At 41.0% G+C, this 25,535-nt stretch overlaps 1 protein-coding gene across 3 annotated transcripts in view; it reads left to right on the plus strand.

Annotated features, from left to right (window-relative positions):
• Positions 1–25,535, plus strand: part of efcab14 (EF-hand calcium binding domain 14) — a 93,014-nt gene that overhangs the window by 62,936 nt on the left and 4,543 nt on the right. For all 3 annotated transcript variants that reach the window (XM_067990327.1, XM_067990324.1, XM_067990325.1), the window contains exon 9: positions 10,263–10,397. In XM_067990327.1, coding sequence (XP_067846428.1) covers positions 10,263–10,397 — 135 coding nt within the window. The remainder of the gene's footprint in view (positions 1–10,262; positions 10,398–25,535) is intronic.

A 25,535-nucleotide genomic window follows, 5' to 3' on the forward strand; every position in this document is an offset into this window, starting at 1 on the left:
TTAACTAGCTTGTTGGGTATAATTTGAGAGTTAAGATCCGTGTCGAAGATTGATATAAATTGGTGAGAGTAATTTATGATGAGGCTTGAACAGCTGACAAGTTAACCACACTAATCTTTTGGATTAATAAATGCCTCTGTGCTTGTAGTTAGCAATGTTTCCAGAACTTATACCACCTCATGGTACAGTTGAGCTGGCTGCTTTGTCTCCTCTGGGATGATGGTGCTAGCCTTCTGAGACATCAGTGATTAATCACATTCTGTAGAGGTGATATGCGTTTCTCCTGGATGATCTGCTCGCTCCAAGGAAAATTCACCTCCCTTGCTGATAGCTGGATCTGGACTAGCTGGCTTAAATTTCACTTTCCTTGATTTTAGGGAGACGTGTTACATCTGAGTGACACACTTGCATCTGCCTCTATCTAGCTAGTATAGCCATAAAATATTAACTTCTGGAACCTCTCCCGTCCTGCCAGAGGATGAGGGCTGATTTTCCTGGACATGCACTTTCCTCTTGCAGAGATACCCTTTTACATACAGCAGACAAAGAGCTCCTATGCATGAAACTAATTAAAGATTCTACTACAACTCTTGCCAATATAAAACTTCTACCACTCCTACTGTGGGAGAGGCTGGATGGACCAGACGGTCTTTTCCTGTCCTTCATTGTTCATATGTTTGTACATTTTTAGTGTTAGAAAGCCATCTTGTATCCTTGATTTTTCAAAGAAACCCCTTCAATTTAGTCATTATCTGAGTGAAGCATGCATTCAAATAATTCACCCATTTAGGTATCAACCATCTCAGCCATGTTAGTACTTCTGATGGCCTTAGATTAACGAAGCATGAGAATCAAGACGTGAGGTGGCAGTTTCACTCCCCTAATTTCTCAATTTCTTTTTAACCAAGAGCCTTATACACATTCAGATAAGGAATACCATATTTATATCTCTTAAACAATCTCCGAGCCTGTGGCCTTGATGAATGGTGTCTTCCCCAGTTCTCTAAAGGAAAGCTTTATTTACATAAACCTTCATGGTTTTATTCAGCATTAGCCCTTTCGGTTTGCCAGTTTCCTTTTGAAGGCACATTTAAGGCAATTCTTAATGTATTTTCCTTACAATTGGGGGAGGTGGGGGTAAGGGAGCAGAGGGCAAGGGCCGGAGGAAGGGAGAAGAAAATAGGAGAGGAGAGAACAAAAGATTAGGGGAGGGAGATGGGGGGGGGGGGAAGAGAACAAGTTGGGATGGAGAGGTGTTTCCCTTGGGTTGGTATTAGTCATCAAAAAGAGCAATGGTCCTATTAATGACTTGGACTTGGGTATACAGGGTATAATTTCAAAGTTTGCAGATGACACGAAACTCAGAAATGTAGTGAACAATGTGGGGGATAGTAATAGACTTCAGGAGGAAATGGGCAGACCCGTGGCAGATGAAATTTAATGCAGAGAAGTATGAAGTGATACATTTTGGCAGAAGATTGAGGAGAGGCAATATAAACTAAATGATACAATTTTAAAGGGGATACAGGAGCAGAGACACCTGAGGTGTATGTACACAAATCTTTGAAGGTGGCAGGACAAGTTGAGCAGGTGTTTAAAAAGCATATGGGATCCTGGGCTTTATTAATAGAGGCACAGAGTACAAAAGCAAGGAAGTTATGCTAAACCTTTATAAATCACTGGTTAGGTGTCAACTGGAGTATTATGTTCAATTCTGAGCACCGCATTTTAAGAAGGATGTCAAGGCCTTAGAGAGAGTGCAGAAGAGATTTACTAAAATGGTACCAGGGATGAGGGACTTTAATTATGTGGAGAGGCTGGGGTTGCTTTCCTTAGAGCAGAGGTGAAGGGGAGATTTGATAGAGGTATTCAAAATCATGAAAGCTTTCGATAGAGTAAATAAGGAGAAACTGTTTCCAGTGGCAGAAGGATCGGTAACTGAAGGACACAGATTTAAGATGATTAGCAAAAGAACCAGAGGTGACATGAGGAAACTTTTTTTTAACGCAGTGTTATGATCTGGGATGCAGTGCCTGAAAGGGTGATTGAAGCAGATTCAATAATAACTTTCAAAAGGGAATTGGGTAAATACTTGAAGTTAAAAATTTTTTTACAGGGCTATGGGAAAAGAGTGGGGAAGTAGGACTAATTGGATAGCTTTCAAAGAGCAGGCACTGGCAAGATGGGCTGAATGGCTTCCTCCTTTGCTGTAACATATTATAGCATGAAGAGGATGGGGAGAAGAGTGAAGAAACAGGATGAGGGGAGAGTGGTGGTGGTGGAAGAGAAGGGAAAGAAATTTGAACTTGATTCCTGGAGAATATATGTTAAAAGTATTTAAATTTTTTCTCGTGGTTCAAAGTAAATGCAAGCACATTAATTGCTACAAATACAAAAAATACCAGCAGATGTCAGTGGTGATGTACTTCTAAAACTCAATTACTCTTGTATTCTGCCTTTTTAACATATATTACCTGTTACAAGCAGATATTGTGTAATAGAGGAAACACCAATAGTTAACTCTGTTGGAGTGACATTGTCTTTTTAGAGATGTGTGGGATTGAAATGTACAAAATAGAAAAAGTAATCACCTTTACAGAAACTGAGCTCGGTTTAATACAAATAGTTGAAAGCTATAACTTTATGGCAGCTTCCCTTCTCATCCGTAACCATTCCTTTAAAAACTGCCCTACAAAGTTGTAAAATTTACCTCCGTTTCATCTAATTAAATATTTTTTCTGCATATTACCGACAAAATACCATCATCTTGGCATTAAAAATTATCTTGCCATTTGTTGCATTAAAATTAAGTTTGTTCCATGCTTCTGTAGAATGCCTGCTTTGATCTATTTTATATAGACTAACTGATAGTAATGGAGGCTGTAATTTTACTCTTGGCTGGAATAGTATGGGAATTCATGCAGCCTTTATGGGGGATAGAATGCATGTGTGCACATTGTTACTGGATACTAGTGCACAATCTGAGGGGAAAGGTTACTTTCTTCCCTTATTGTGTGCTCTTTTTTTTGGGATGATGGTTGATTTGCTCTTTCTGCAGTATCTGTAGTTTACTGTGGATCAGATTGCCATTATATTTTCATGTCAGCCATTTAGTTTAAGCTGCATTGCCCCATAATTTGTAAGTTTCTGAATTGGACTAAATATTGGATTCTATCAGATGTATATGAATTGAAATGGTTTCAAACTGCTGTCATTTGATATAGTCTATACGACTGACAGGAAGTTAATTAATTTGATTAGGCTATAGTAGTTATTAGATGTTTTCATTAGATGTTTTCAATTTAAGTACAAGATTTTGTTAACTGAGGAATTAGGCAATATGAATTTGGAGACAATATATTTGGAGACACTATATTGGCTTATTATGAATTTGTTTAAAAAAAAATTGTTACTGACAGCATTACTAAATTCGCCATTTTACATGGCAGTCTTCAACTTCACTGAACTGCTTTAAGATATGGGTCCCTTATTATTCATTCTGTGGGGGTGTCTACCATTTGCTGAGTGTCTTTTGGTTGAATGCAGAAGACATTTGCATAACCGAATTGTAACAATCCCAATTGCTTTTTTATCCTCAAAGTTTTATGTTCTTTGAATGTCTATGTATAACACATGATTACACATTTTAGAAGTACTGCAAGACTCTACAGCCGAATTGTAATTCTTTTGGTTAGAGGGTCTTATGAAAGTACAATGCATAACAGACAAATTCTGCAGAAATACTGCCAAGGAAACTGGAAATTGAATGTGATTTCATCAATTTATCCTAATGGAATTGTTAAATGAGACTAATATCAGGAAATAAGGTGGCATGTAAAAGTAGATGAGAAATTAACAAGAGTATGCATAATTTCTCGAAGTAAATGTAATGTATTTTTAAATGGTGTTGCCAAAGGTGTTCCAAACCTTTATCATATCAGTCGAAAATCTAGACATCTAATTTTAAGCAGTCTTGAGGTGTTAAACAAATACATTGACTTGTGTTTGTACTATAAAGGGTTTACTAAATTTACTTATTTTAGATTGATTGCTTATAAATGAGATTTTCTGAAATTCTGTTCTAAAACAATCATAATTAGGTTCTTATGAGGCCCTCTTCCTATGTAAATACATCTGCCCCTCTCCCTGGATGAAGAATTTCTTTTCCAACATCCCTCTTCAGGGCAAGAGGAATTCCAATGGAATGTTCATGGTATCTCAGGGTGATATTAGTTATGTCACTCTGTCTTGAATGGTAGACATACAGAAGTAAACTTAAAACCAAACAAAAGGGAAGAAATTAAAGATCTAATCCAAAGAACAACAGTGCAATGCAAAGAAACAAACAAAGGCCCAATAATGAGGACTCCTATATCTCACCAAAAGGTTAGTCTGGACAGCTTTAATGGCTGTGCACCTGCAGGAGTATGCTGTGCTCCAGGTTTTACTGCACAGCGATAACATCACACCAATGTCTCAATATGTTAGAATTTACAGGGCTGGAAAGACATGCCCCCAAGTACAGTATACCCTTCATTAAAAGTTACTTAATTCAAATGATCTGTCAAGTCTATTTTTAAGCATTAAATTCCCACTTTTTGGGTTTAATTCAAATTATTAGATAATTGAAATTTTTAGCACAAAAAACAACTTCATATTATTAGGAATAGGTTGGACATAAAATTAGTAGTCCAAATGAGGCTTAATCCAGGAGCACAGTAGATCTTAACACACTGCATTATGCTGCTCATTGGGAACATTACATAAAAAATTAAGACTAGCTAGAATTTTGGTCTGGTCAAGAAAGTGGTTAGTTGGTTTAAAATGCATCCTTAATCATTAATACCCAGATTTCTTTGAAAGATGATTGCAGAGCATGCAAATTTCAAATTTTTCATCAAAATAGAGTGTTTACCGTTACTCATTAAAATTTTACTTCTTGCAATTAAGCTGGTGGACATGCATTTCACTACTATTTTAATGCACCGTATTGGAGATTTCAGTGAAAAGAAATGACCAATTATTTCACAGGATCTGATCGAAGTTAAGTTAAAGACTCAATTCTTGGCTGGTGAGCCTTTTTTACTTCAATATATCTGGATTATGCACTAGTCTACAGAAATGCAAGTTGTTGCCATCATGAATGTGATTTTTCATTCACTCCAATGGCAGCTGCCTAGAGATGGGTCCATTAATTATGTCATCCAGCTAGGCCTTTTACAGCTGGAAGGCCCAGTGTGATCAGTCTCCCAGAGCCTGCTAATGGATTCCAGCAGATAAGAATATCTCCACCTCTGGAGGATCTAATTTGAACTACTTTTGTCAGGGTGGTGGGGGGGGGGGGAGGTGGTGTTTCTCCTTCCTGCTCCCCAATAGAACAACATTCCCCTTTAATATTAATTGAACAGACAAAATCAAAAACTAAACCTACTTGAGTCCCTCCCCAACAGCTTGTCTTTCAAACAATTATATACACATGCAGTTTTAACTGGTGGCACTGGTCCTCTTTCTCCCAGCTCACTTTTTTTATTGTAGTTTAGGGACTGCTGAGAAGATGCCCTATTAGGTATCCATGCAAAGCCTAAAATGAATCGGGGGTTAGACCTGAGATCTTCCTGGGCAATATGCCTCAGTTCCACACAACTTGCTGCATTTACCCATTGAGCCATTGTGGAGAATTCAATTTTTTAGATTTAAATGTGTTGTGTAGTTTCTCCAATTTAATTTTCGCTTTATACTGAGATAACTGAACTCGGCTGTAGCGGCAGTGAGGCTACTGAAGTTGGAGAAGAAAAATCACATAGGGATCCCTCTCATGATTGATATCCTGTGAGCAGTATGGAAAGTGCATGTGTCTTAGCATCAGGTGAGCTTGGGAACAGGGTCTGCTTTGATGTTCTCAAATCAAATAGCCTGCTGATACCAGCTAGACTTACACATGAAGAATGGAAACTTGGCACTGGAGTGCTGTTGATGCCTGTGGAACTGTACCCAAGTACAGTCAGAGGAGGAAGATCTTACTGAGGTATTTAAGATTATAAAGGAAGTGCATAAACTGGATCCCACGGAGATGGTCAGTATTACTGTAAGCTTCAGGACAAGGGGACATGGATTCAAAGTTGGATAAGAAAAAGTGAAGACAGTTGAGATATAACTTCATACAAAAGGGTGGTGAATATGTGGAATAGCCTATCCAGGGAGGCAGTGGAAGTAGAGGATGTTATAGCTTTCAAGAGAGTGATGAGTAAATTTATTGGCAGACAAGCTGCCGATGAGAATGAGAGAGAAGATGGAGTGGGAAGTTGTGCTTTTGGGTCCTTCCTAATGAGTGGAAGAGGTTATTTATGGTTATTGGATATATTCAGGGAGGAGCATGGTTATGTTAACTATGTCTAGTGATGTGTAATGGGTAATTATGATTGCTTGATAGTCTTGAGGAATTTCCCAGAGTTTTGCCTAAAATATTACACAGAACTTTTTCATGTCTCCCTAGGAATAAAATTACTAGTCCATGTGATTGTACTGTAACAAATGAGGATGGGCCTAATGTTTCTCATTCTTCATTTATTCTTATGGATGAGAAATAAAAGCCCTGATTGCAATAGAAAAGAATACAATATCTGTTACAGTAGTGAGAAAATTGCATACTAATTCCTCTTCATTATTGACATTAGTTTAAACTATTGAGGAAAGAACACAATTGAAGTTCAAAAGAAAATCTTGCTTTAAAAAGGCATCGCTGGATTAATAAGCAGCCCTGCTGCTTTCTTAGTAAAGTGATGTGTCTAGCGTGATGGGATCAGAGGTGACCATATAGCAGGAATCCGATAACATAACCCTAGAATATATAATTGGTCTTGGAGCTAATTAAGATGAGATGACAGTGCTTGAAAATGGGAGGTGGGATAGTCACTTTGCTTTCTCTGACATTAAGTACTTGCAGGTCTGATATGGAGCAAGCAGGCATCTAGTGGAGTACAGTGCATGCTTACAGCTATCTGTTATCACCTTTACTTATAAACATTTGATCCTACATTCTGAGACATTTGGCTTTCAACTGCCAAGAGCTTACAACTAATTAGTGCATTTTTGTTTTTTCTTATTGATAGCTAGTGTAGATTTTCATCAAAAAAGGCTGCCAGTTATGTTGAAAGTAGTGGCAGAACTGTCTGATGATGAGCCCTTCATGTGCTAACTGTAATAACATTGATAGTTGTTGCTGGAGCTCAAAAGCACGTAGCATCAATTAGGCTATTTATGTTGCCAGTGCAAACTGGTTCATCATTAGACAGGTAGTCACTGCAGCTCTGTATAAAAGCAAACAGATACTGAAACAAGCAAAGTAGTGAAGATGCTAACAAAATCTTTGAGTTCTGTGATTAGTTTTAGTCCCTAAAATGATGCACTAACATGTCGGGGGAGGGGATAGAATACTTTTTTTTCCCATAATCCCCCTTGTAGTGAGTTCTTGAATTTAGCTAGGTGCTCAATGAAAGTGAGATCACAAGATAAATACAGGTAAGGGAATCCATTCAGCTTACTATAGCTCATACATCCAGAATTTTTAAAAAATTGCATTTGGTCATCTAGCTGTATCCTGAAGGAATGATCTACCATGTAGTGGAGATTCAAAGTGTCTATAACTCTGCATGAAGAATTGCTTCCACCAAGTTTAGTGCTCTAGTGTTTTGACTTGCGCTTCCACAGTGAGAGAATAGAAAATTGCAGGGGTGGGTTAAAAGATTATATCAATTATTGCTATTCTTTTGAATCTCATACTGGCTAATTTAACAGCAGCCATGGCAATAAAGTAGGTTACCTGCCTGACTCTTAAGCTTTGAGCAAGTAGGGGCACACAAAGGAGAAAATAATAGAAAAGTGAAAATATCAAGGTATTGCATTTTTTTTTAAAAGTCCAACACTCAGAGTGGGAAAGACCTTTGTGGCATATCAGGAATACATTGATCTCAATTTAATCAGGATCTGATGTGCAATTCTGGGAAATTGAAAAGAAAGAAGCAAAAGACACTGATACATAAAAATGGATCTTAAAGAAAACGTCAATTGAAAAACTGAATTCAAGGTCAAATGGGAGAGTTACACAGAAATAAGTGAGGAAAATCAAACCGTAGGCAGAAAAAAAAGTAGCAAAAAGCAATGAAGTAGTATTTCAATTATGGTTGAGAACTATAAAGTAAATTCAGTAATCCTGTGCTCTCCGGAGAAAGCCTTGCTTGAAAGGAGCATGGGCCGAAGATGGGGCTCACAATACTGTAGTGCCAATTTGGCACCCTGCGCCCTCTTTCGACATGGCTTCCCAACAGAAGTGCTGTTTCGCTGAATTTACCCTTCTATAACTTTTATGGCATTAAGCATTTCACTGAGGATTGATGAAGCAAAGGTGATTTGATTTTGGATTAAAAGGTTAAATGAAAAAAATGCTATTTTACATCTAACTGCAATACTGTGTGCTCAGTATATAATTGGTATATGCATAAGTTATGTGCAGTTTGGAATTTTTCTCTTTGCGGAGTGAAGGGGGAGCGATTAAATTAGCAATGCACTCGGCTTTGTGGAGACTTTGTTCTGCTGTAGCATGACCTTGGCCAAGGACAATGGTTGTGGTTTTTCTTCAGCTGTGGTTTCACTTGGCCTATAGCTTTATTTTTGTGAATCTTGTTCCTTTTTTCCCATGTATGCCAGTAGTGAAGTGAATCTTGCCTTTTAGTGCTGTTGAACCTCTAGCTGTAAAAGCAGAAAATATTTTCCATGCAAAATAGATTTACTTGTTAAGTTAATGTCAGTGTAGAAATCAGTTATAGTGCTAACAGTTTTCTTTTTCTGTAAAGTGAGCATACCCACCTGCAATTTCACTGCAGGTTAATCAGAATAACAAGAAAATGAGATAAAACTAGTGCACACAACTTGGTGGTTATGATTGAATAATCTAAAGAGGAATCCCAGAAGTATTTAGAGATGCAAATCTAAATTTACTCTGAAGCTTACTGAATAAATTATTCTGTAGAGACAATCCCATTTGTGCATTTTTAAAAAAAAGAGTAGACAAGGGCAATGCAGTGGATGTGCTATACATAGACTTTCAGAAGGTATTCAATAAGGTGCCACATAAGGGACTCATGACAAAGGTCAAGGCATGTGGAGTCAGGAGTCATGTAGCAGAATGGATTGAAAGATGGCTACAAAACAGAAATCAGAGGATAGGAAAAAAGGGATGTTTTTCAGACTGGTAGGAAGTGGTGTCCCACATGGATCCATGCTGGGACCACTGTTTATCATATACATAAATGGATTTGTGAATTAGAGTTATGGTGTCAAATTTTGCATATGATACTAAATTTGAGGGGGGGGTGTGGGGTTTGCTAATAATGTGGCTGACTGAACCAAACTACAGAAGGACATAAATAGACTTGCAGAGTGGGCAGATCAGTGGCAACTGAAATTCATTTTGGTAATAGAAATAAGGAAGCCACTTATTCCTTGGAAGGTAAGAATGGGGTAGATGAGTAACACAATCTGGGAATACAGATACATAAATCGCTAAAAGTAAAGGCCGTAAAGAGTGCACACAAAGTACTGGGGTTCATTTCTAAAGGAACAAAATACAAAAGCAGGGAGGTGATGTTAAATTTTATATAGAACCTTTTGTAGATCACATTTGGAGAACTGTTTGGAGTTCTGGTCTTCATACAGCAAAAAGAATATTGAAGCACTGGAGAACGTGCAGGAGCAATTTACAAAGATGTTAGAATTGAGAGTATGCAACTATCAGGAAAGATTGAGCAGGCTTGGGACTCTTCTCTGGTAAAGAGAACGCTAAGAGGAGAACTGATAGAGATCTTTAAAATTGTGAAGGGTTCGATAAGGCGGATGTGGAAAAACTGTTTCCGCTTGTGGGTGAGTCCAGAACAACGGAGTATAAATATAAGATAGCCACTAACAGATCAAATAAAGAATTTAGGAGAATTTCTTTGCACAGAGTGATGAGAATGTGGACATAAAACTGCCACATAGAATGGTGGAAGAAGATAGCATTGACACATTTAAGTGAAGGCTTGATGCACACATGAGGGATATGGGGCCAGAATGGAAAGAGGTAATTAGTATAAACATCACATAGACCAAGCAGGAAGATGGCCTGTTGCTATGCTGTAGAGTCTCTTTAAATTTTCCCTACAAATCTAAGGACATGAAGTATAAACGAATAGAGAACTATTTGCAATAATGCTGCTTTTATTTTACAGGTAATACAAGTTCATCATCTACAGTGAAGCCCTTAGTGTCTCCGAGATTTCCAGCAAAAACAGTAGCTAAAAAACCCAATAAAAGGAATGTCAAGTTAAAAAGCCTATCTTTACATGGGATTACCAATTTAAAAGGTGAGTTTTAAAACACTGTTTATACTAGGACTACACTGAACATTCAACATATATCAAACTGCTTATTTGATATACATTATTTGTAACCTTAACAACTGATGCACGTTTAGAGGTATCAGTGGACATGATCATGGCAAAATCACTGGTGATATCTAGAGCTGTTTGCTTCATTGTTTGTATGTTGTCTGAATAGTGATTCAACTCAACCAGATAACTTGAAAATTTCTTGGAGAACATTTAAATATGAGTAAATTAATTTTAACCTGATAACTTATTAATTCTGGTAAAATGTGCTCCTCTTAAAGAAGAGAATAATTGAGTTTTGATATCTTTTTGATGAGCATGAAAAAAGAATGATGTTACATAGAATGTACAGCACAAAACAGGCCATTCGGCCCAACTGGTTCGTGCTGGTGTTTAAGCTCCACACAAGCCTCCTTCCACCCAACTTCTTCAAACCCTATCAGCATAACCTTCTATTTCTTTCTCCCTCATGTGTTTATCTAGCTTCCCCTTAAATGCATCTATGCTATTCGTCCCAACTGCTCCTTGTAGTAGCGAGTTCCACATTGTAATTTCTTGGTAAAGAAATTTCTCCTGAATTTTCTGTTGGATTTATTAGTGACTATCTTATATTTATGGCCCCTAGTTTTGGACTCCCTCACAAATGGGAACGTCTTCTCTGTCTATCCTATCAAACCCTTTCTTAATCTTAAAGACCTCTATCAGGTCAGCCCTCAGCCTTTTCTAGTTCAGTCTTTCCTGATAGGTATAACCTTGTTGTGGAGAAGCTTTATGTACAAGTTCTCGTACCTAATTATATAACTACGTTCTTCTTCGAGTATTTATTCCAAAAAAAAATCTGGCATCAGAGGTATCTGATTAAGAGGACCAAAGGAACATAAGAACAGGAGCAGGCCATTCAACCCCTCGAGCCTGTTCTGCCATTCAATTAGATCATGGTTGATCTGTATCTTAATGCCATCTACCCGCCTGGTTCCTTAATCCTTTATACCCTTACCGTACAAAAATCTATCAATCACAGTTTTGAAATTTTCAATTGACCTAGCCTCAACAGCTTTTTGGGGAGAGCATTCCAGATTTCCACTACCCTTTGCATGAAGAAGTGCTTTCTGACATCACCTCTGAATGGCCTAGCTCTAATTTCAAGATTATGCCCCCTTGTTCTGGATTCTCCCACCAGAGGAAATGGTTTCTCTGTCTACCCTATCAAATCCTTTAATCATCTTAACACTTCAATTAGATCACCCCGTAATCATCTTTATTCAAAAAGAAAGAAAGAGAGACTTGCATTTATATAGCGCCTTTCACAACCTCAGGACGTCCCAAAGTGCTTGACAACCAACAAAGTACTTTTTTACAATGTAATCACTGTTGTAATGTAGGAAACGCGGCAGCCAATTTGCGCATAGCAAGCTCCCACAAACAGCAATGTAATAATGACCAGATAATCTATTTTAGTGGTGTTGGTTGAAGTATAAATGTTGGCCAGGACACCGGGGAGAATTCCCCTACCCTTCTTCGAAATAGTGCCATGGGATCTTTTACATCCACTTGAGGGTAGACGGGGCCTTGGTTTTAACGTCTCAACCGAAAGAACTCCCTCAGTACTGCACTGGAGTATCAGCCTGGATTTTATGCTCAAGTCCCTGAAGCCACTGAACACTAGCGTTTAGTGATTTCTGTACTTAAACCCCTAAATCTCTTTGCTCATTCACAGTTCCTAGCTTCTCGCCACTTAGAAAATACTCTGATCTATCTTTCTTGGGTCCAAAGTGGATGATCTCACACTTTCCCCACATTGAACTCCATCTGCCACAGTTCTGCCCACTCATTTAATCTATCAATGTCCCTTTGCAACTTTCTGCTCCCATCTACACTATTTACTGTGCCACCTAATTTAGTGCCATCAGCAAACTTAGATATACGGCTCTATTTCTTCATCCAAGTCATTTATAAATATAGTGAAAAGCTGTGGCCCCAGTATAAATCCCTGGGGGACACCACTAGTCACATTCTGCCAATTTATTATCCCTATTATCTATCTCCTACCTCCTAACCAATTCCCTATCCAAGCCAATAGGTTGCCTCCAATTCTATGCGCTCTCATTTTTGTTAAGTCTCTTGGAACCTTGTTGAATGTCTTCTGGAAGTCCATATAAATAACCTCCATAGACACTCCCTTAACTAGCACGTTAGTTACCTCCTCAAAATTCAACTAGGTTTGTTAGACATGACTTACCCTTTACAAATCCATGCTGGCTCTCTCTGATCAGCCCATATTTATAGAATCATAGAATGGTTACAGCATGGAAGTAGGCCATTCAGCCCGTCGAGTCCGTGCCGGCAAGAGCAATCCAGCTGTTCCCACTCCCCTGCCCTTTCCCCGCAGCCCTGCAAATTTTTTTCCCCTCAAGTACTTATCCAATTCCCTTTTGAAAGCCACGACTGAATCTGCCTCCACCACCCCCCTCAGGCAGCGCATTCCAGATCTTAACCACTCGCTGTGTAAAAACGTTTTTCCTCATGTTGCCTTTGGTTCTTTTGCCAATCACCTTAAATCTGTGTCTTCAGGCTCTTTACCCTTCTGCCAATGGGAACAGTTTCTCTCTATTCTGTCTAGACCCTTCATGATTTTTGAATACCTCTATCAAATTTCCTCTCAACCTTCTCAGTTCCAACCTTTGTTTCTCCAGTCTATCCACATAACTAAAGTCCCTTATCCCTGGAACCATTCTAGAAAATCTCTTCTGCACCCTCTCTAAGGCCTCACATCCTTTCAAAAGTGGGGTGCCCAGAACTGGACACAATACTCCATTTGTGGCTGAACCATTGTTTTATAAAGGTTCGTCATGACTTCCTTGCTTTTGTACTCTATGCCTCTATTTATAAAGCCCAGGACCCTGTATGCTTTTTTTTTTAACTGCTTTCTCAACCTGCCCTGCCACCTTCAAAAATTTGTGCACATATACCCCCAGATCTCTCTGTTCCTGTACCCCTTTTAGAATTGTACCCTTTTAGTTTATATTGCCTCTCCTCATTCTTCCTACCAAAATGTATCACTTCACACTTCTGTTAAATTTCATCTGCCACACGTCCGCCCATTCCACCAGCTTCTGTGTCCTCTTGCCTATTATATGGCACTTTATCAAACGCCTTTTGAAAGTCCATATACACATCAACTGCATTGCCCTCATCAGCCCTCTCTGTTAACTCATCAAAAAATCAAGTTAGTTAAACATGATTTGCCTTTAACAAATCCATGCTGGCTTTCCTTTATCAATGCGCACTTGTCCAAGTGACTATTAACTTTGTCCCTGTTTATTGTTTCTAAAAGCTTCCCCACCACCGAGGTTAATCTGACTGGCATGTAGTTGCTGGGTTTATCTTTACACCCTTTTTTGAACAAGGGTGTAATATTTGCAATTCTCCATCTGGCACCACGCTGATATCTAAGGATGATTGGAAGATTGTGGCCAGTACCTCCGCAATTTCCATTCGTACTTCCCTCAGCAACCTAGGATGCATCCCATCTGGACTGGGTAACTTATCTACTTTAAGTACAGCTAGCCTCTCTAATACCTCCTTTATCAATTTTTAACTCATCCAGTATCTCAACTACCTCTTTTACTGTGACTTTGGCAGCATCTTCTTCCTTGGTAAAGACAGATGAAAAGTACTCAGTTAGTACCTCAGTAATGCCCTCTGCCTCCCTGCGCAGCTTTCCATTTTGGTCCCTAATCGGTCCCGCCCCTCCTCTTACTACCCATTTACTGTTTATATGACGATAAAAGACTTTTGAATTCCCTTTTATGTTAGCCGCCAGTCTATTCTCATTCTGTCTTTGCCCCACTTCCTTTTTCACTTCCCCTCTGAACTTTCTATATTCAGCCTGGTTCTCACTTGTATTATTAACCTAACATCTTTTTTTCTGCTTCATCTTGCTCTCTATCTCTTTCATCATCCAGGGAACTCTAGCTTTAGTTGCCTTACCTTTCTCCCGTGTGGGAATTTACCTAGACTGTAACCGAGCTATCACTACTTTAAAGGCCACCCATTGTTCAATTACAGTTTTGTCTGCCAATCTTTGATTCCAATTTACCCGGGCCAGATCCGTTCTCATACCACTAAAATTGGTGCTCCTCCAATTGAGTATTTTTACTCTAGATTGCTCCTTGTCCTTTTCCATAGCTAATCTAAACCTTACGATACCATGATCGCTGCTCCTTAAATGTTCCCCTACTGACACTTGCTCCACTTAGCCCACTTCATTCCCCAGAACTAGATCCAGCAATACCTCCTTCCTCATTGGGCCGGAAGCGTACTGGTCAAGAAAATTCTCCTGGACACACTTCAAAAATTCCTCCCTCTCTTTGTCCTTTACACGATTACTATCCCAGTCTATGTTAGGATAGTTGAAGTCCCCCATTTTCACTACTCTATGGCTCTTGCACCTCTCTAATTTCCCTGCAAATTTGCTCCTTTATATCCTCCCCACTAGTTGGTGGCCTGTAGAATACACCTAGTAATGCAATGGCACCTCTATTATTTCTTAACTCTAACCAAATAGATTCTGTCCTTGATCCCTGCAGGACATACTCTCTCTCCAGCACTGCAATATCCTCCTTAATCAATACTGCCACCCCTCTTCTTTCTTTCCTTCCCTTCCCTATCTTTCCTGAACTCCTTGTATCCAGGAATATTTAGTACCCAATCCTGCCCTTTTTTGAGGTCTCCGTTACCCCCGTGAAATCATATTTTTTTTTATTCGTTCACTGGATGTGGGCGTTGCTGGCGAGGCCAGCATTTATTGCCCATCCCTAATTGCCCTCGAGAAGGTGGTGGTGAGCCGCCGCCTTGAACCGCTGCAGTCCGTGTGGTGACGGTTCTCCCACAGTGCTGTTAGGAAGGGAGTTCCAGGATTTTGACCCAGCGACAATGAAGGAACGGCGATATATTTCCAAGTCGGGATGGTGTGTGACTTGGAGGGGAACGTGCAGGTGGTGTTGTTCCCATGCGCCTGCTGCTCTTGTCCTTCTAGGTGGCAGAGGTCGCGGGTTTGGGAGGTGCTGTCGAAGAAGCCTTGGCGAGTTGCTGCAGTGCATCCTGTGGATGGTGCACACTGCAGCCACAGTGCGCCGGTGGTGAAGGGAGTGAATGTTTAGGGTGGTGGATGGGGTGCCAATCAAGCGGGCTGCTTTATCTTGGATGGTGTCGAGCTTCTTGAGTGTTGTTGGAGCTGCACTCATCCAGGCAAGTGGAGAGTATTCCATCACACTCCTGACTTGTGCCTTGTAGATGGTGGAAAGGCTTTGGGGAGTCAGGAGGTGAGTCACTCGCCGCAGAATACCCAGCCTCTGACCTGCTCTCGTAGCCACAGTATTTATATGGCTGGCCCAGTTAAGTTTCTGGTCAATGGTGACCACCAGGATGTTGATGGTGGGGGATTCGGCAATGGTAATGCCGTTGAATGTCAAGGGGAGGTGGTTAGACTCTCTCTTGTTGGAGATGGTCATTGCCTGGCACTTATCTGGCGCGAATGTTACTTGCCACTTATCAGCCCAAGCCTGGATGTTGTCCAGGTCTTGCTGCATGCGGGCTCGGACTGCTTCATTATCTGAGGGGTTGCGAATGGAACTGAACGCTGCAGTCATCAGCGAACATCCCCATTTCTGACCTTATGATGGAGGGAAGGTCATTGATGAAGCAGCTGAAGATGGCTGGGCATAGGACACTGCCCTGAGGAACTCCTGCAGCAATGTCCTAGGGCTGAGATGATTGGCCTCCAACAACCACTACCATCTTCCTTTGAGCTAGGTATGACTCCAGCCACTGGAGAGTTTTCCCCCTGATTCCCATGGACTTCAATTTTACTAGGGCTCCTTGGTGCCACACTCTGTCAAATGCTGCCTTGATGTCAAGGGCAGTCACTCTCACCTCACCTCTGGAATCCAGCTCTTTTGTCCATGTTTGGACCAGGGTTGTAATGAGGTCTGGAGCCGAGTGGTCCTGGCGGAACCCAAACTGAGCATCGGTGAGCAGGTTATTGGTGAGTAAGTGCCGCTTGATAGCACTGTCGACGACACCTTCCATCACTTTGCTGATGATTGAGAGTAGACTGATGGGGCGGTAATTGGCCAGATTGGATTTGTCCTGCTTTTTGTGGACAGGACATACCTGGGCAATTTTCCACATTGTCGGGTGGATGCCAGTGTTGTACTGGAACAGCTTGGCTCGAGGCGCAGCTAGTTCTGGAGCACAAGTCTTCAGCACTACAGCTGGGATGTTGTCGGGACCCATAGCCTTTGCTGTATCCAGTGCACTCAGCCGTTTATTGATATCACGTGGAGTGAATCGAATTGGCCGAAGACTGGCTTCCGTGATGGTGGGGATATCGGGAGGAGGCTGAGATGGATTATCCACTCGGCACTTCTGGCTGAAGATGGTTGCAAACGCTTCAGCCTTGTCTTTTGCAATCACGTGCTGGACTCCGCCATCATTGAGAATGGGGATGTTTGCAGAGCCTCCTCCTCCCGTTAGTTGTTTAATTGTCCACCACCATTCACGACTGGATGTGGCAGGACTGCAGAGCTTTGATCTGATCCGTTGGTTGTGGAATCGCTTAGCTCTGTGTAGCATGTTGGCTAATTGTGCCTGCAGCTCACCAACCTTGTTTACTACGCTTTGCGTGTTTTCACACATGCACTGTAAACCTATCTTAGACCTGCAAATGCTCAGTCACTGTACTTATCATTGGAATTTTTAGGAACAGAGAAAGGTCATAGAGCTCAACAAGCTTTTGACAGAATGCCAGCATTTACCTGGCTTCTCATTATATCCTTCAATCATTTCTCCCCAAAAGGAGAAATATTAAAGAATATATGAATTGAGCAAGGTGGACTCATGGAGAAAACAGATTGGTCCAATGTGCCTGTTTCTGTGCTGTACCGTTCTAAAATTCTATACCTCTTTCCTCCTGTTACCAGTAGAAAAAATACATAAGATTTCCCTTTGTTTTGTTATTTCTCGCCTCCTGCCTTTGTTTTTTCCCTCCCAACATTCACTTGAAAGCATTTACCTTTCAGATCCAGATGTTGTTCTCTCCTTCCCACTTAATAGACAATTGAGGCATACATGATGATCCAGACTCCATGCCGTGTTGATTTTGAATTGGTTAAGGGTTCAGGACATCTCCTCAGGGCTGGAGAGAAACTTGGAGGGGGAGGATCCAGTTGTCGTGGTCCACGTAGGTAACAACGACATAGGTAGGACTAAAACGTTCTGCTGAGGGAGCTTGAGCAGCTAGGGACTAAATTAAAAAGCAGAACCACAAAGGTGATAATCTCCGGATTATTACCTGAGCCACGAGCAAATTGGCACAGGGTAAATCAGATCAGAGAGATGAATGCGTGGCTCAAAGATTGGTGTGGGAGAAGTGGGTTTCGATTCATGGGGCACTGGCACCAGTACTGGGGAAAGAGGGAGCTGTTCCGTTGGGACGGGCTTCACCTGAACCATGCTAGGACCAGTGTTCTGGCAAACCGAATAACTAGGGCGGTAGAGAAGTCTTTAAACTAAATAGAGGGGAGGAGGACTCAGGTGGGGCGAAGTTTAGATTGATAGAGAAAAGACAAAGTAGTAGTACAGGAAAGTGATGGGGGTAATGATAAACAGTGTGTCAGGAAGGGACAGAGCGTACAAACATAAAAGTGCACGAGCAAATGGGGCCGGGGTAGGAAAGAGGTAAAAAGACAAAATTAAAGGTTCTTTATCTGAATGCGCGCAGCATTCGTAATAAGATAGATGAATTGACGGCACAAATAGAAACAAATGGGTATGATCTCATGGCCTTTACAGAGACGTGGTTGCAAGGTGACCAAGGTTGGGAGCTAAATATTCAGGGTTATTTAACATTTTGGAAGGATAGGAAAGAAGGTAAAGGTGGTGGGATAGCTCTGTTAATAAAGGATGAAATTGGTATAATAGTGAGAAATGATCTTGGCTCAGAAGATCAAGATGTCAATTCAATTTGGGTGGAGGTAAGAAATAGCAAGGGAAAGAAATAACTGGTGGGAGGAGTATATGGCCCCCTAACAGTAGCTACAATGTAGGGCAAAATATTAATCAGGAAATAAGGGGGGCTTGTAAAAAAGGTAAAGCAACAATCATGGGTGATTTTAACTTTCACATAGATTGGACAAATCAAATTGGCAAAAATATCTACAACTCCTCCTGAGGAGGAGTTCATAAAGTGTATTAGGGACTGTTTCTTAGACCAGTATGTCGGGGCACCAACCAGGGAACAGGCCATTTTGGATCTGGTGATGGGTAACGAAACAGGATTAATTAATGATCTCAAAGTAAAGGATCCCTTGGGAAGCAGTGATCATAACATGATAGAAGCTCACATCCAGTTTGAGAGTGAGGATCTTGGGTCTGGAACTACTGTATTAAACTTAAATCAGGGCAATTATAAAGGAATGAGGGTGGAATTGGCTAAAGTGGACTGGGTAAACAGATTTAGATGGTATGATGGTGGATAAGCAGTGGCAAACATTTAAAAAGATATTTTATGATTCACAACAAAAATATATCCCTGTGAGGAGAAAAGACTCCACAAAAAGGGTGAACCAGCCATGGCTAACTAAGGAAGTCAAGGATGGTATCAGGTTAAAAGAAAAAGCATACAACGTGGCAAAGATCACTGGTAAGCCCAAAGATAGGGAAAACTTTAAAAACCAGCAAAGGATGACTAAAAGAATAATAGAGGGAGAAAATAAATTGAGTGTAAACAAGCAAGAAATATAAAAACTGACAGTGAAAGCTTCTACAAGTATATAAAAAGGAAGAGGATGAGACTGGGGAAATAATAATGGAAACAAGGAAATGGCAGAGGAATTGAACAGATATTTTGTATCTGCCTTCACAGTAAAAGACACTAATAATATACCAATAATAGAAAATCAAGGGGCAAAGGGGAAGGAGGAACTAAAAACAATCACTATCACTAGAGAAAAAGGTATTAGGTAAACTAATGGGTCTAAAGGCTGACAAGTCCCCTGGACCTGATGACTTGCATTAGAGGGTCTTAAAGCAAATGGCTACAGAGATAGTGGATGCATTGGTTGTAATCTTCCAGAATTCAATAGATTCTGGAAAGGTCCCAGCAGATCGGAAAACCGCAAACATAACACCCCTATTCAAGAAGGGAGTGAGACAGAAAGCAGGTAACTATAGACCAGTTAGCCTAACATCTGTCATTGGGAAAATGCTAGAATCCATTATTAAGGAAGTAGTAGCAGGACATTTGGAGACTCAATACAATCAAGAAGAGTCAACATGGTTTTATGAAGGGGAAATCGTGTCTGACAAATTTATTAGACTTCTTTGAGGAAGTAACAGGCAGGGTGGATAAAGGAACCAGTGGATGAAGTATATTTGGATTTCCAAAAGGCATTCGATAAGGTGCCACATAAAAGATTACTGCACAAGATAAGAGCTCATGGTGTTGGGGTAATATATTAGCATGGATAGAGGATTGGCTAACTAACAGAAAACAGAGTCGGGATAAAAGGGTCATTTTCAAAATGGCAATCTGTAACTAGTGGGGTGCCGCAGGGCTCAGTGCTGGGGCCTCAACTATTTAATATATATATATATAAATAAATAAAAATATATATATATATAAATAAAATATATGACTTGGATGAAGGAACAGTGTCTTGTGGCCAAATTTGCTGATGATGCAAAGATAGGTGGAAAGGCAAGTTGTGATGAGGACACAGTGTCTGCAAAGGGATATTGACAGGTTAAGTAAATGGGCAAAAGTTTGGCAGATGGAATATAATGTGGGAAAATGTGAAGTCATCCACTTTGGGAGGAAAAATAAAAAAGCAAAATATTATTTGAACAGAGAAATACTACAAAATGCTGTGATACAGAGGGATCTGGGTGTCCTCGTACATGAAACACAAAAAGTCAATATACAGATGCAGCAGGTAATCCAGAAGGCAAACACACTATTGGCCATTATTTCCAGGGGGATGAAGTATAAAAACAGGGAAGTCATGCTACAACTGTACAGGGTGCTGGTGAGACCACACCTGGAGTACTGAGTACAGTTCTGGTGCCCTTATTTAAGGAAGGACATACTTGCATTGGAGGCAGTTCAGAGAAGGTTCACTAGGTTGATTCTGAGTATGGAAGGGTTGTCTTATGAGGAAAGATTGAACAGGTTGGGTCTATACTCATTGGAGTTTAGAAGAATGAGAGGAGATCTTATTGAAACATACAAGATTCTGAGGGGCCTCGATAGGGTAGATGCTGAGAGGATGTTACTCCTCATGGGGGAATCTAAAACTAGGGGGCATAGTCTCAGAATAAGAGGTCGCCCTTTTAAGATGGAAATGAGGAAGAATTTCTTCTCCCAGAGGGTTGTGAATCTTTGGAATTCTATACCTCAAAAAGCTGTGGTGGCTGAGTCATTGAATACATTCAAGGCTGAGTTAAACAAATTTTTGATCAGCAAGGGAGTCAAAGGATATGGGGAAAAGGCGGGAAAGTGGAGTTGAGGTAAAAAATCAGATCAGCCATGATCTCATTGAATGGCGGAGCAGTCTCGGGGGGCCGAATGGCCTACTCCTGCTCCTATCTCTTATGGTCTTATGGTTCTGTTGACGTTTTAGCTCTTCATTTTAAAAAATAATTCTTGAATCTCATTGTAGATGCAAATGTTTGTTCAAGCGGAACATTTTGTTAAGGCAGAATCTTGAATATTCTTAGTTGGATTTTATATGCAATGAGATGGAGGATGTTGAAGTTGGAAAATTGAATACTTTCCCACTCTTTTGCACCAGGTTCTATTACTAAATTGTTCAAGATCGAGAACAATGTAGATTAAATACAAGTTAAAGCTTACTTAGACTCCCCCACCACACTGACCACCAACCTGCAAAACTGAGTACAGTAAGATAATGGAAAAATCATTGCAATTATTCAAAATACAATTAGATGCCATGATGGAGAATGGGAATGTAAATATCAACTTTGGACCAAATATTTTTTTCTAATCTTTGACTTTTCTTGTGTTCATTTTTCTATGGTGCTAGTCTGCCTTCTCCTGGTGGGTTGTGATTCAACCTGCCACTCCTATACTAGCCTGGTTTAGCTGCAAAAGAGTCCAATATCAGGAAGTCCAATATCATCTGAAAGGTACAATCCAGCCACTGCTAAAATTTACTGCTAAAATTCTTCTCAGAAACTTTATCTTTGACAAAGACTGGTAATAACCCAGAAACACAATATTATATCCCTTTTCTTCCTGTTTCCAAGCATGTGTAAACCTACTTTTGAGCCATTCTGACTGCCTGTCTTTTATGCCAACTTCTATGTGCTGTTTATCACGAGCTGTTCTCTTCCTCCATGTACTAACTTACCCACCCTGTACTCAATTCCCAACCTTTGCCCTGGCAAACAAATCATGCCCGATTAGTCTTGGTTTTAAGGACAGAACGAATCTCCTACCATTAAATCCCTTCTCACCGCTGCTTTCTCCCCTATTGTCTTGTACTACATCGTGACCTCATGAATTTTGCCTACATTTTCACTAAAAAATTGCAAGGCAATATATCAAACGTTCAGAACAGTTAAAAGAAAGCATGTTGAAGGATTACACTTTGTAGTAAAACTGAAGTGTAGCTCCTGAGAATTTGTAGAACACAACCAGAGCATTTAAATGATGATTAAAAACATGCACACAGCCAGCAATCCTGGAACATTTAAATCAGTCAGACATAGGAAATTTTAATTTAACAAAAAAATTGTCTTAGACCTTTTAGAAATATCCTAGTACCTAAGATTCCGCTCCTTTAGTAGGCATTATGACACTTATTAAAGAAAAAAACAACTTGTCGAGCAGCACTTCAAGGCTAAAGCTGAACAGAATGGAAGGCTGAATAGAGCAAGAGGCCAGGAAGAGCAGAGTGGAAGGCCAACCAGAATGGAAGTTGAAGAGAAGATAGCTTGGGCTCCTAAATTAGAAACCGCATAAGACCAAATAAGGGAGATTTATAATTTCCTGAGACAATTATTCTTGGTCTGACCTGCAACAGCACTGAAAAAGCAATAAAACAGCTAAAAAAAAACCTGCATAAAAGATTGTCAGAAAACTCTAGAAATAGGCTTCTGTAGTGTTGTGCTGCACCTGGGTTGCACTTTGAAATATACAATGGATGGTGAGGTCAAATTGAAAATGACTAGCAATTTTAAAAGTTCAAAGTTTGGGGAGATTTCAAAATCCTGAAGTTGAGTGCCATAAAACTGAGACACCAATAAAATACAGCTAAAATAATGAATCTCATGATACAGTTGCATGGGGATAGCAAAAGTGCTGCCTCTTCCTTTATAATTTCATTAACATACATTTCAAACTAGTCTACTCTCATCTGCTGAGCCGAATGCGAACCATGTACCATCAGTGAACTACTTACAGTCACTGATCTCCTTGTGCACACCAACCATACTTTTCCCTGCTTTCTGTCCCTTCAAAGTGTTACTTAGCAACAATAACAACTTAAATTTGTGTATTGTCTTTAACATAGAAAAATGTCCTGAGGTGTGAGGAAAACGGGCACCAAGCCAAAGGAGGAGAGATTAGGAGGGGTGACCAAAAGTTTGGTCAAACGGGTTCGTTTTAAGGAGGGAATTAAGGAGGAGAGGCAGAGGGATTTAAGGAGGACATCCCAGAGAGTGGCACCTACATAGTTGAAAGCATAGCCAGACATGGGGCGGAGGGAGGGGTACACAAGAGGCTTGAGTTTGAGGAACAGTGTGTTTGGTGGGTTGTAGGACTGGGGACAGTTAGTGACAGAAAGAGATGAGGCCATGGAGAAAATTACGGATAAGGACAAGTATGTTTGCTTAAAATTTAACCAAAGTCTCGCATGATTTCCACAACACTGACTGCAGTAAACATAATACAACACACACAGATCGTGGGATTAATTAAAAACTCTTCACTAAGGCTCTCTTATTCGTTCATGGGATGTGGGCGTCGCTGGCAAGGCCAGCATTTAGGAACATAGGAACAGGAGTAGGCCATTCAGCCCCTCGTGCCTGCTCTGCCATTTGATAAGATCCTGACTGATCTGTGATCTAACTCCATATACCCGCCTTTGGCCCATATCCCTTAATACCTTTGGTTGCCAAAAACCTATCTATCTCAGATTTAAATTTAGCAATTGAGCTAGTATCAATTGCCGTTTGCGGAAGAGAGTTCCAAACTTCTACCACCCTTTGTGTGTAGAAATGTTTTCTAATCTCGCTCCTGAAAGGTCTGGCTTATTGCCCATCCCTAATTGCCCTTGAGATGGTGGTGCTGAGCCGCTGCCTTAAATCGCTGCAGTCCATGTGTTGAAGGTTCTCCCACAGTGCTGTTAGGTAGAGACCCAGCGACGATGAAGGAACGGCGATATATTTCCAAGTCGGGATGGTGACTTGGAGGGGAACGTGCAGGTGGTGGTGTTCCCATGTGCCTGCTGCCCTTGTCCTTCTAGGTGGTAAAGGTTGTGGTTTGGGAGGTGCTGTCGAAGAAGCCTTGGCGAGTTGCTGCAGTACATCCTGTGGATGGTACACACTGCAGCCATGGTGCGCGGGTGGTTGATGGGGTGCCAATTGAGTGGGCTGCTTTATCCTGGATGGTGTCGAGCTTCTTGAGTGTTGTTGGAGCTGCACTCATCCAGGTAAGTGGAGAGTATTCCATCACACTCCTGACTTGTGCCTTGTAGATGGTGGAAAGACTTTGGGGAGTCAGGAGGTGAGTCATTCACTGCAGAATACCCAGCCTCTGACCTGCTCTTGTAGCCACAGTATTTATATGGCTGGTCCAGTTAAGTTTCTGGTCAGTGGTGACGCCCAGGGTGTTGATGGTGGGGGATTGAGCGATGGTACTGCTGTTGAATATCAAGAGGAGGTGGTCATTGCCTGGCATTTGTCTGGAGCAATGCCACTTATCAGCCCAAGCCTGGATGGTGTTCAGGTCTTGCTGCATGTGGGCATGGACTGCTTCATTATCTGAGGGGTTGTGAATGGAACTGAACACTGTGCAATCATCAATGAAAATCCCCATTTCTGATCTATGATTGAGGGAAGGTCATTGATGGACACTGCCCTGAGGAACTGCTGAGGCTGAGATGATTGGCCTAAAACAGCCACTACCATCTTCCTTTGTGCTAGTTATGACTCCAGCCACTGGAGAGTTTTCCCCCTGATACCCATTGACTTCAATTTTACTAGGGCTCCTTGGTGCCACACTTGGTCCAATGCTGCCTTGATGTCAAGGGCAGTCATTCTCACCTCATCTCTGAAATTCAGCTCTTTTGTCCATGTTTGGACCAAGGCTGTAATGAGGTCTGGAGCCGAGTGGTCCTGGCGGAACCCAAACTGAGCATCGGTGAGTAAGAGCCGCTTGATAGCATTGTCGATGACACTTTCCATCACTTTGCTGATGATTGAGAGTAGACTGATGGGGCGGTGATTGGCCGGATTGGATTTGTCCTGCTTTTTGTGGACAGGACATACCTGGGCAATTTTCCACATTGTTGGGTAGATGCCAGTGTTGTAGCTGTACTGGAACAGCTTGGCTAGAGGCGCAGCTAGTTCTGGAGCACAAGTCTTCAGCACTACAGCCGGGATGTTGTCTGGGCCCGTAGCTTTTGCTGTATCCTGTGCACACAGCCGTTTCTTGATATCACGTGGAGTGAATCGAATTGGCTAAAGATTGGTTTCTGTGATGGTGGGGATCTCTGGAGAAGGCTGAGATCGATCACCCACTCGGCACTTCTGGCTGAAGATGGTTGCAAACTTTTGCGCACTCATACAGGACTCTGCCATCATTAAGGATGGGGATATTCATGGAGCCTCCTCCTCCCGTTAGTTGTTTAATTGTCCACCACCATTCATGACTGGATATGGCAGGACTGCAGAGCTTTGATCTGATCTGTTGGTTGTGGAATCGCTTAGCTCTCCATAGTATATTGCTTCTGCTGTTTAGCATGCATGTAGACCTGTGTTGTAGCTTCACCAGGTTGTCACCTCATTTTTAGGTACGCTTGGTGCTGC

The sequence above is a fragment of the Heptranchias perlo genome, chromosome 9 (assembly GCF_035084215.1).
Source record: "Heptranchias perlo isolate sHepPer1 chromosome 9, sHepPer1.hap1, whole genome shotgun sequence".
Lineage (NCBI taxonomy): Eukaryota > Metazoa > Chordata > Chondrichthyes > Hexanchiformes > Hexanchidae > Heptranchias > Heptranchias perlo.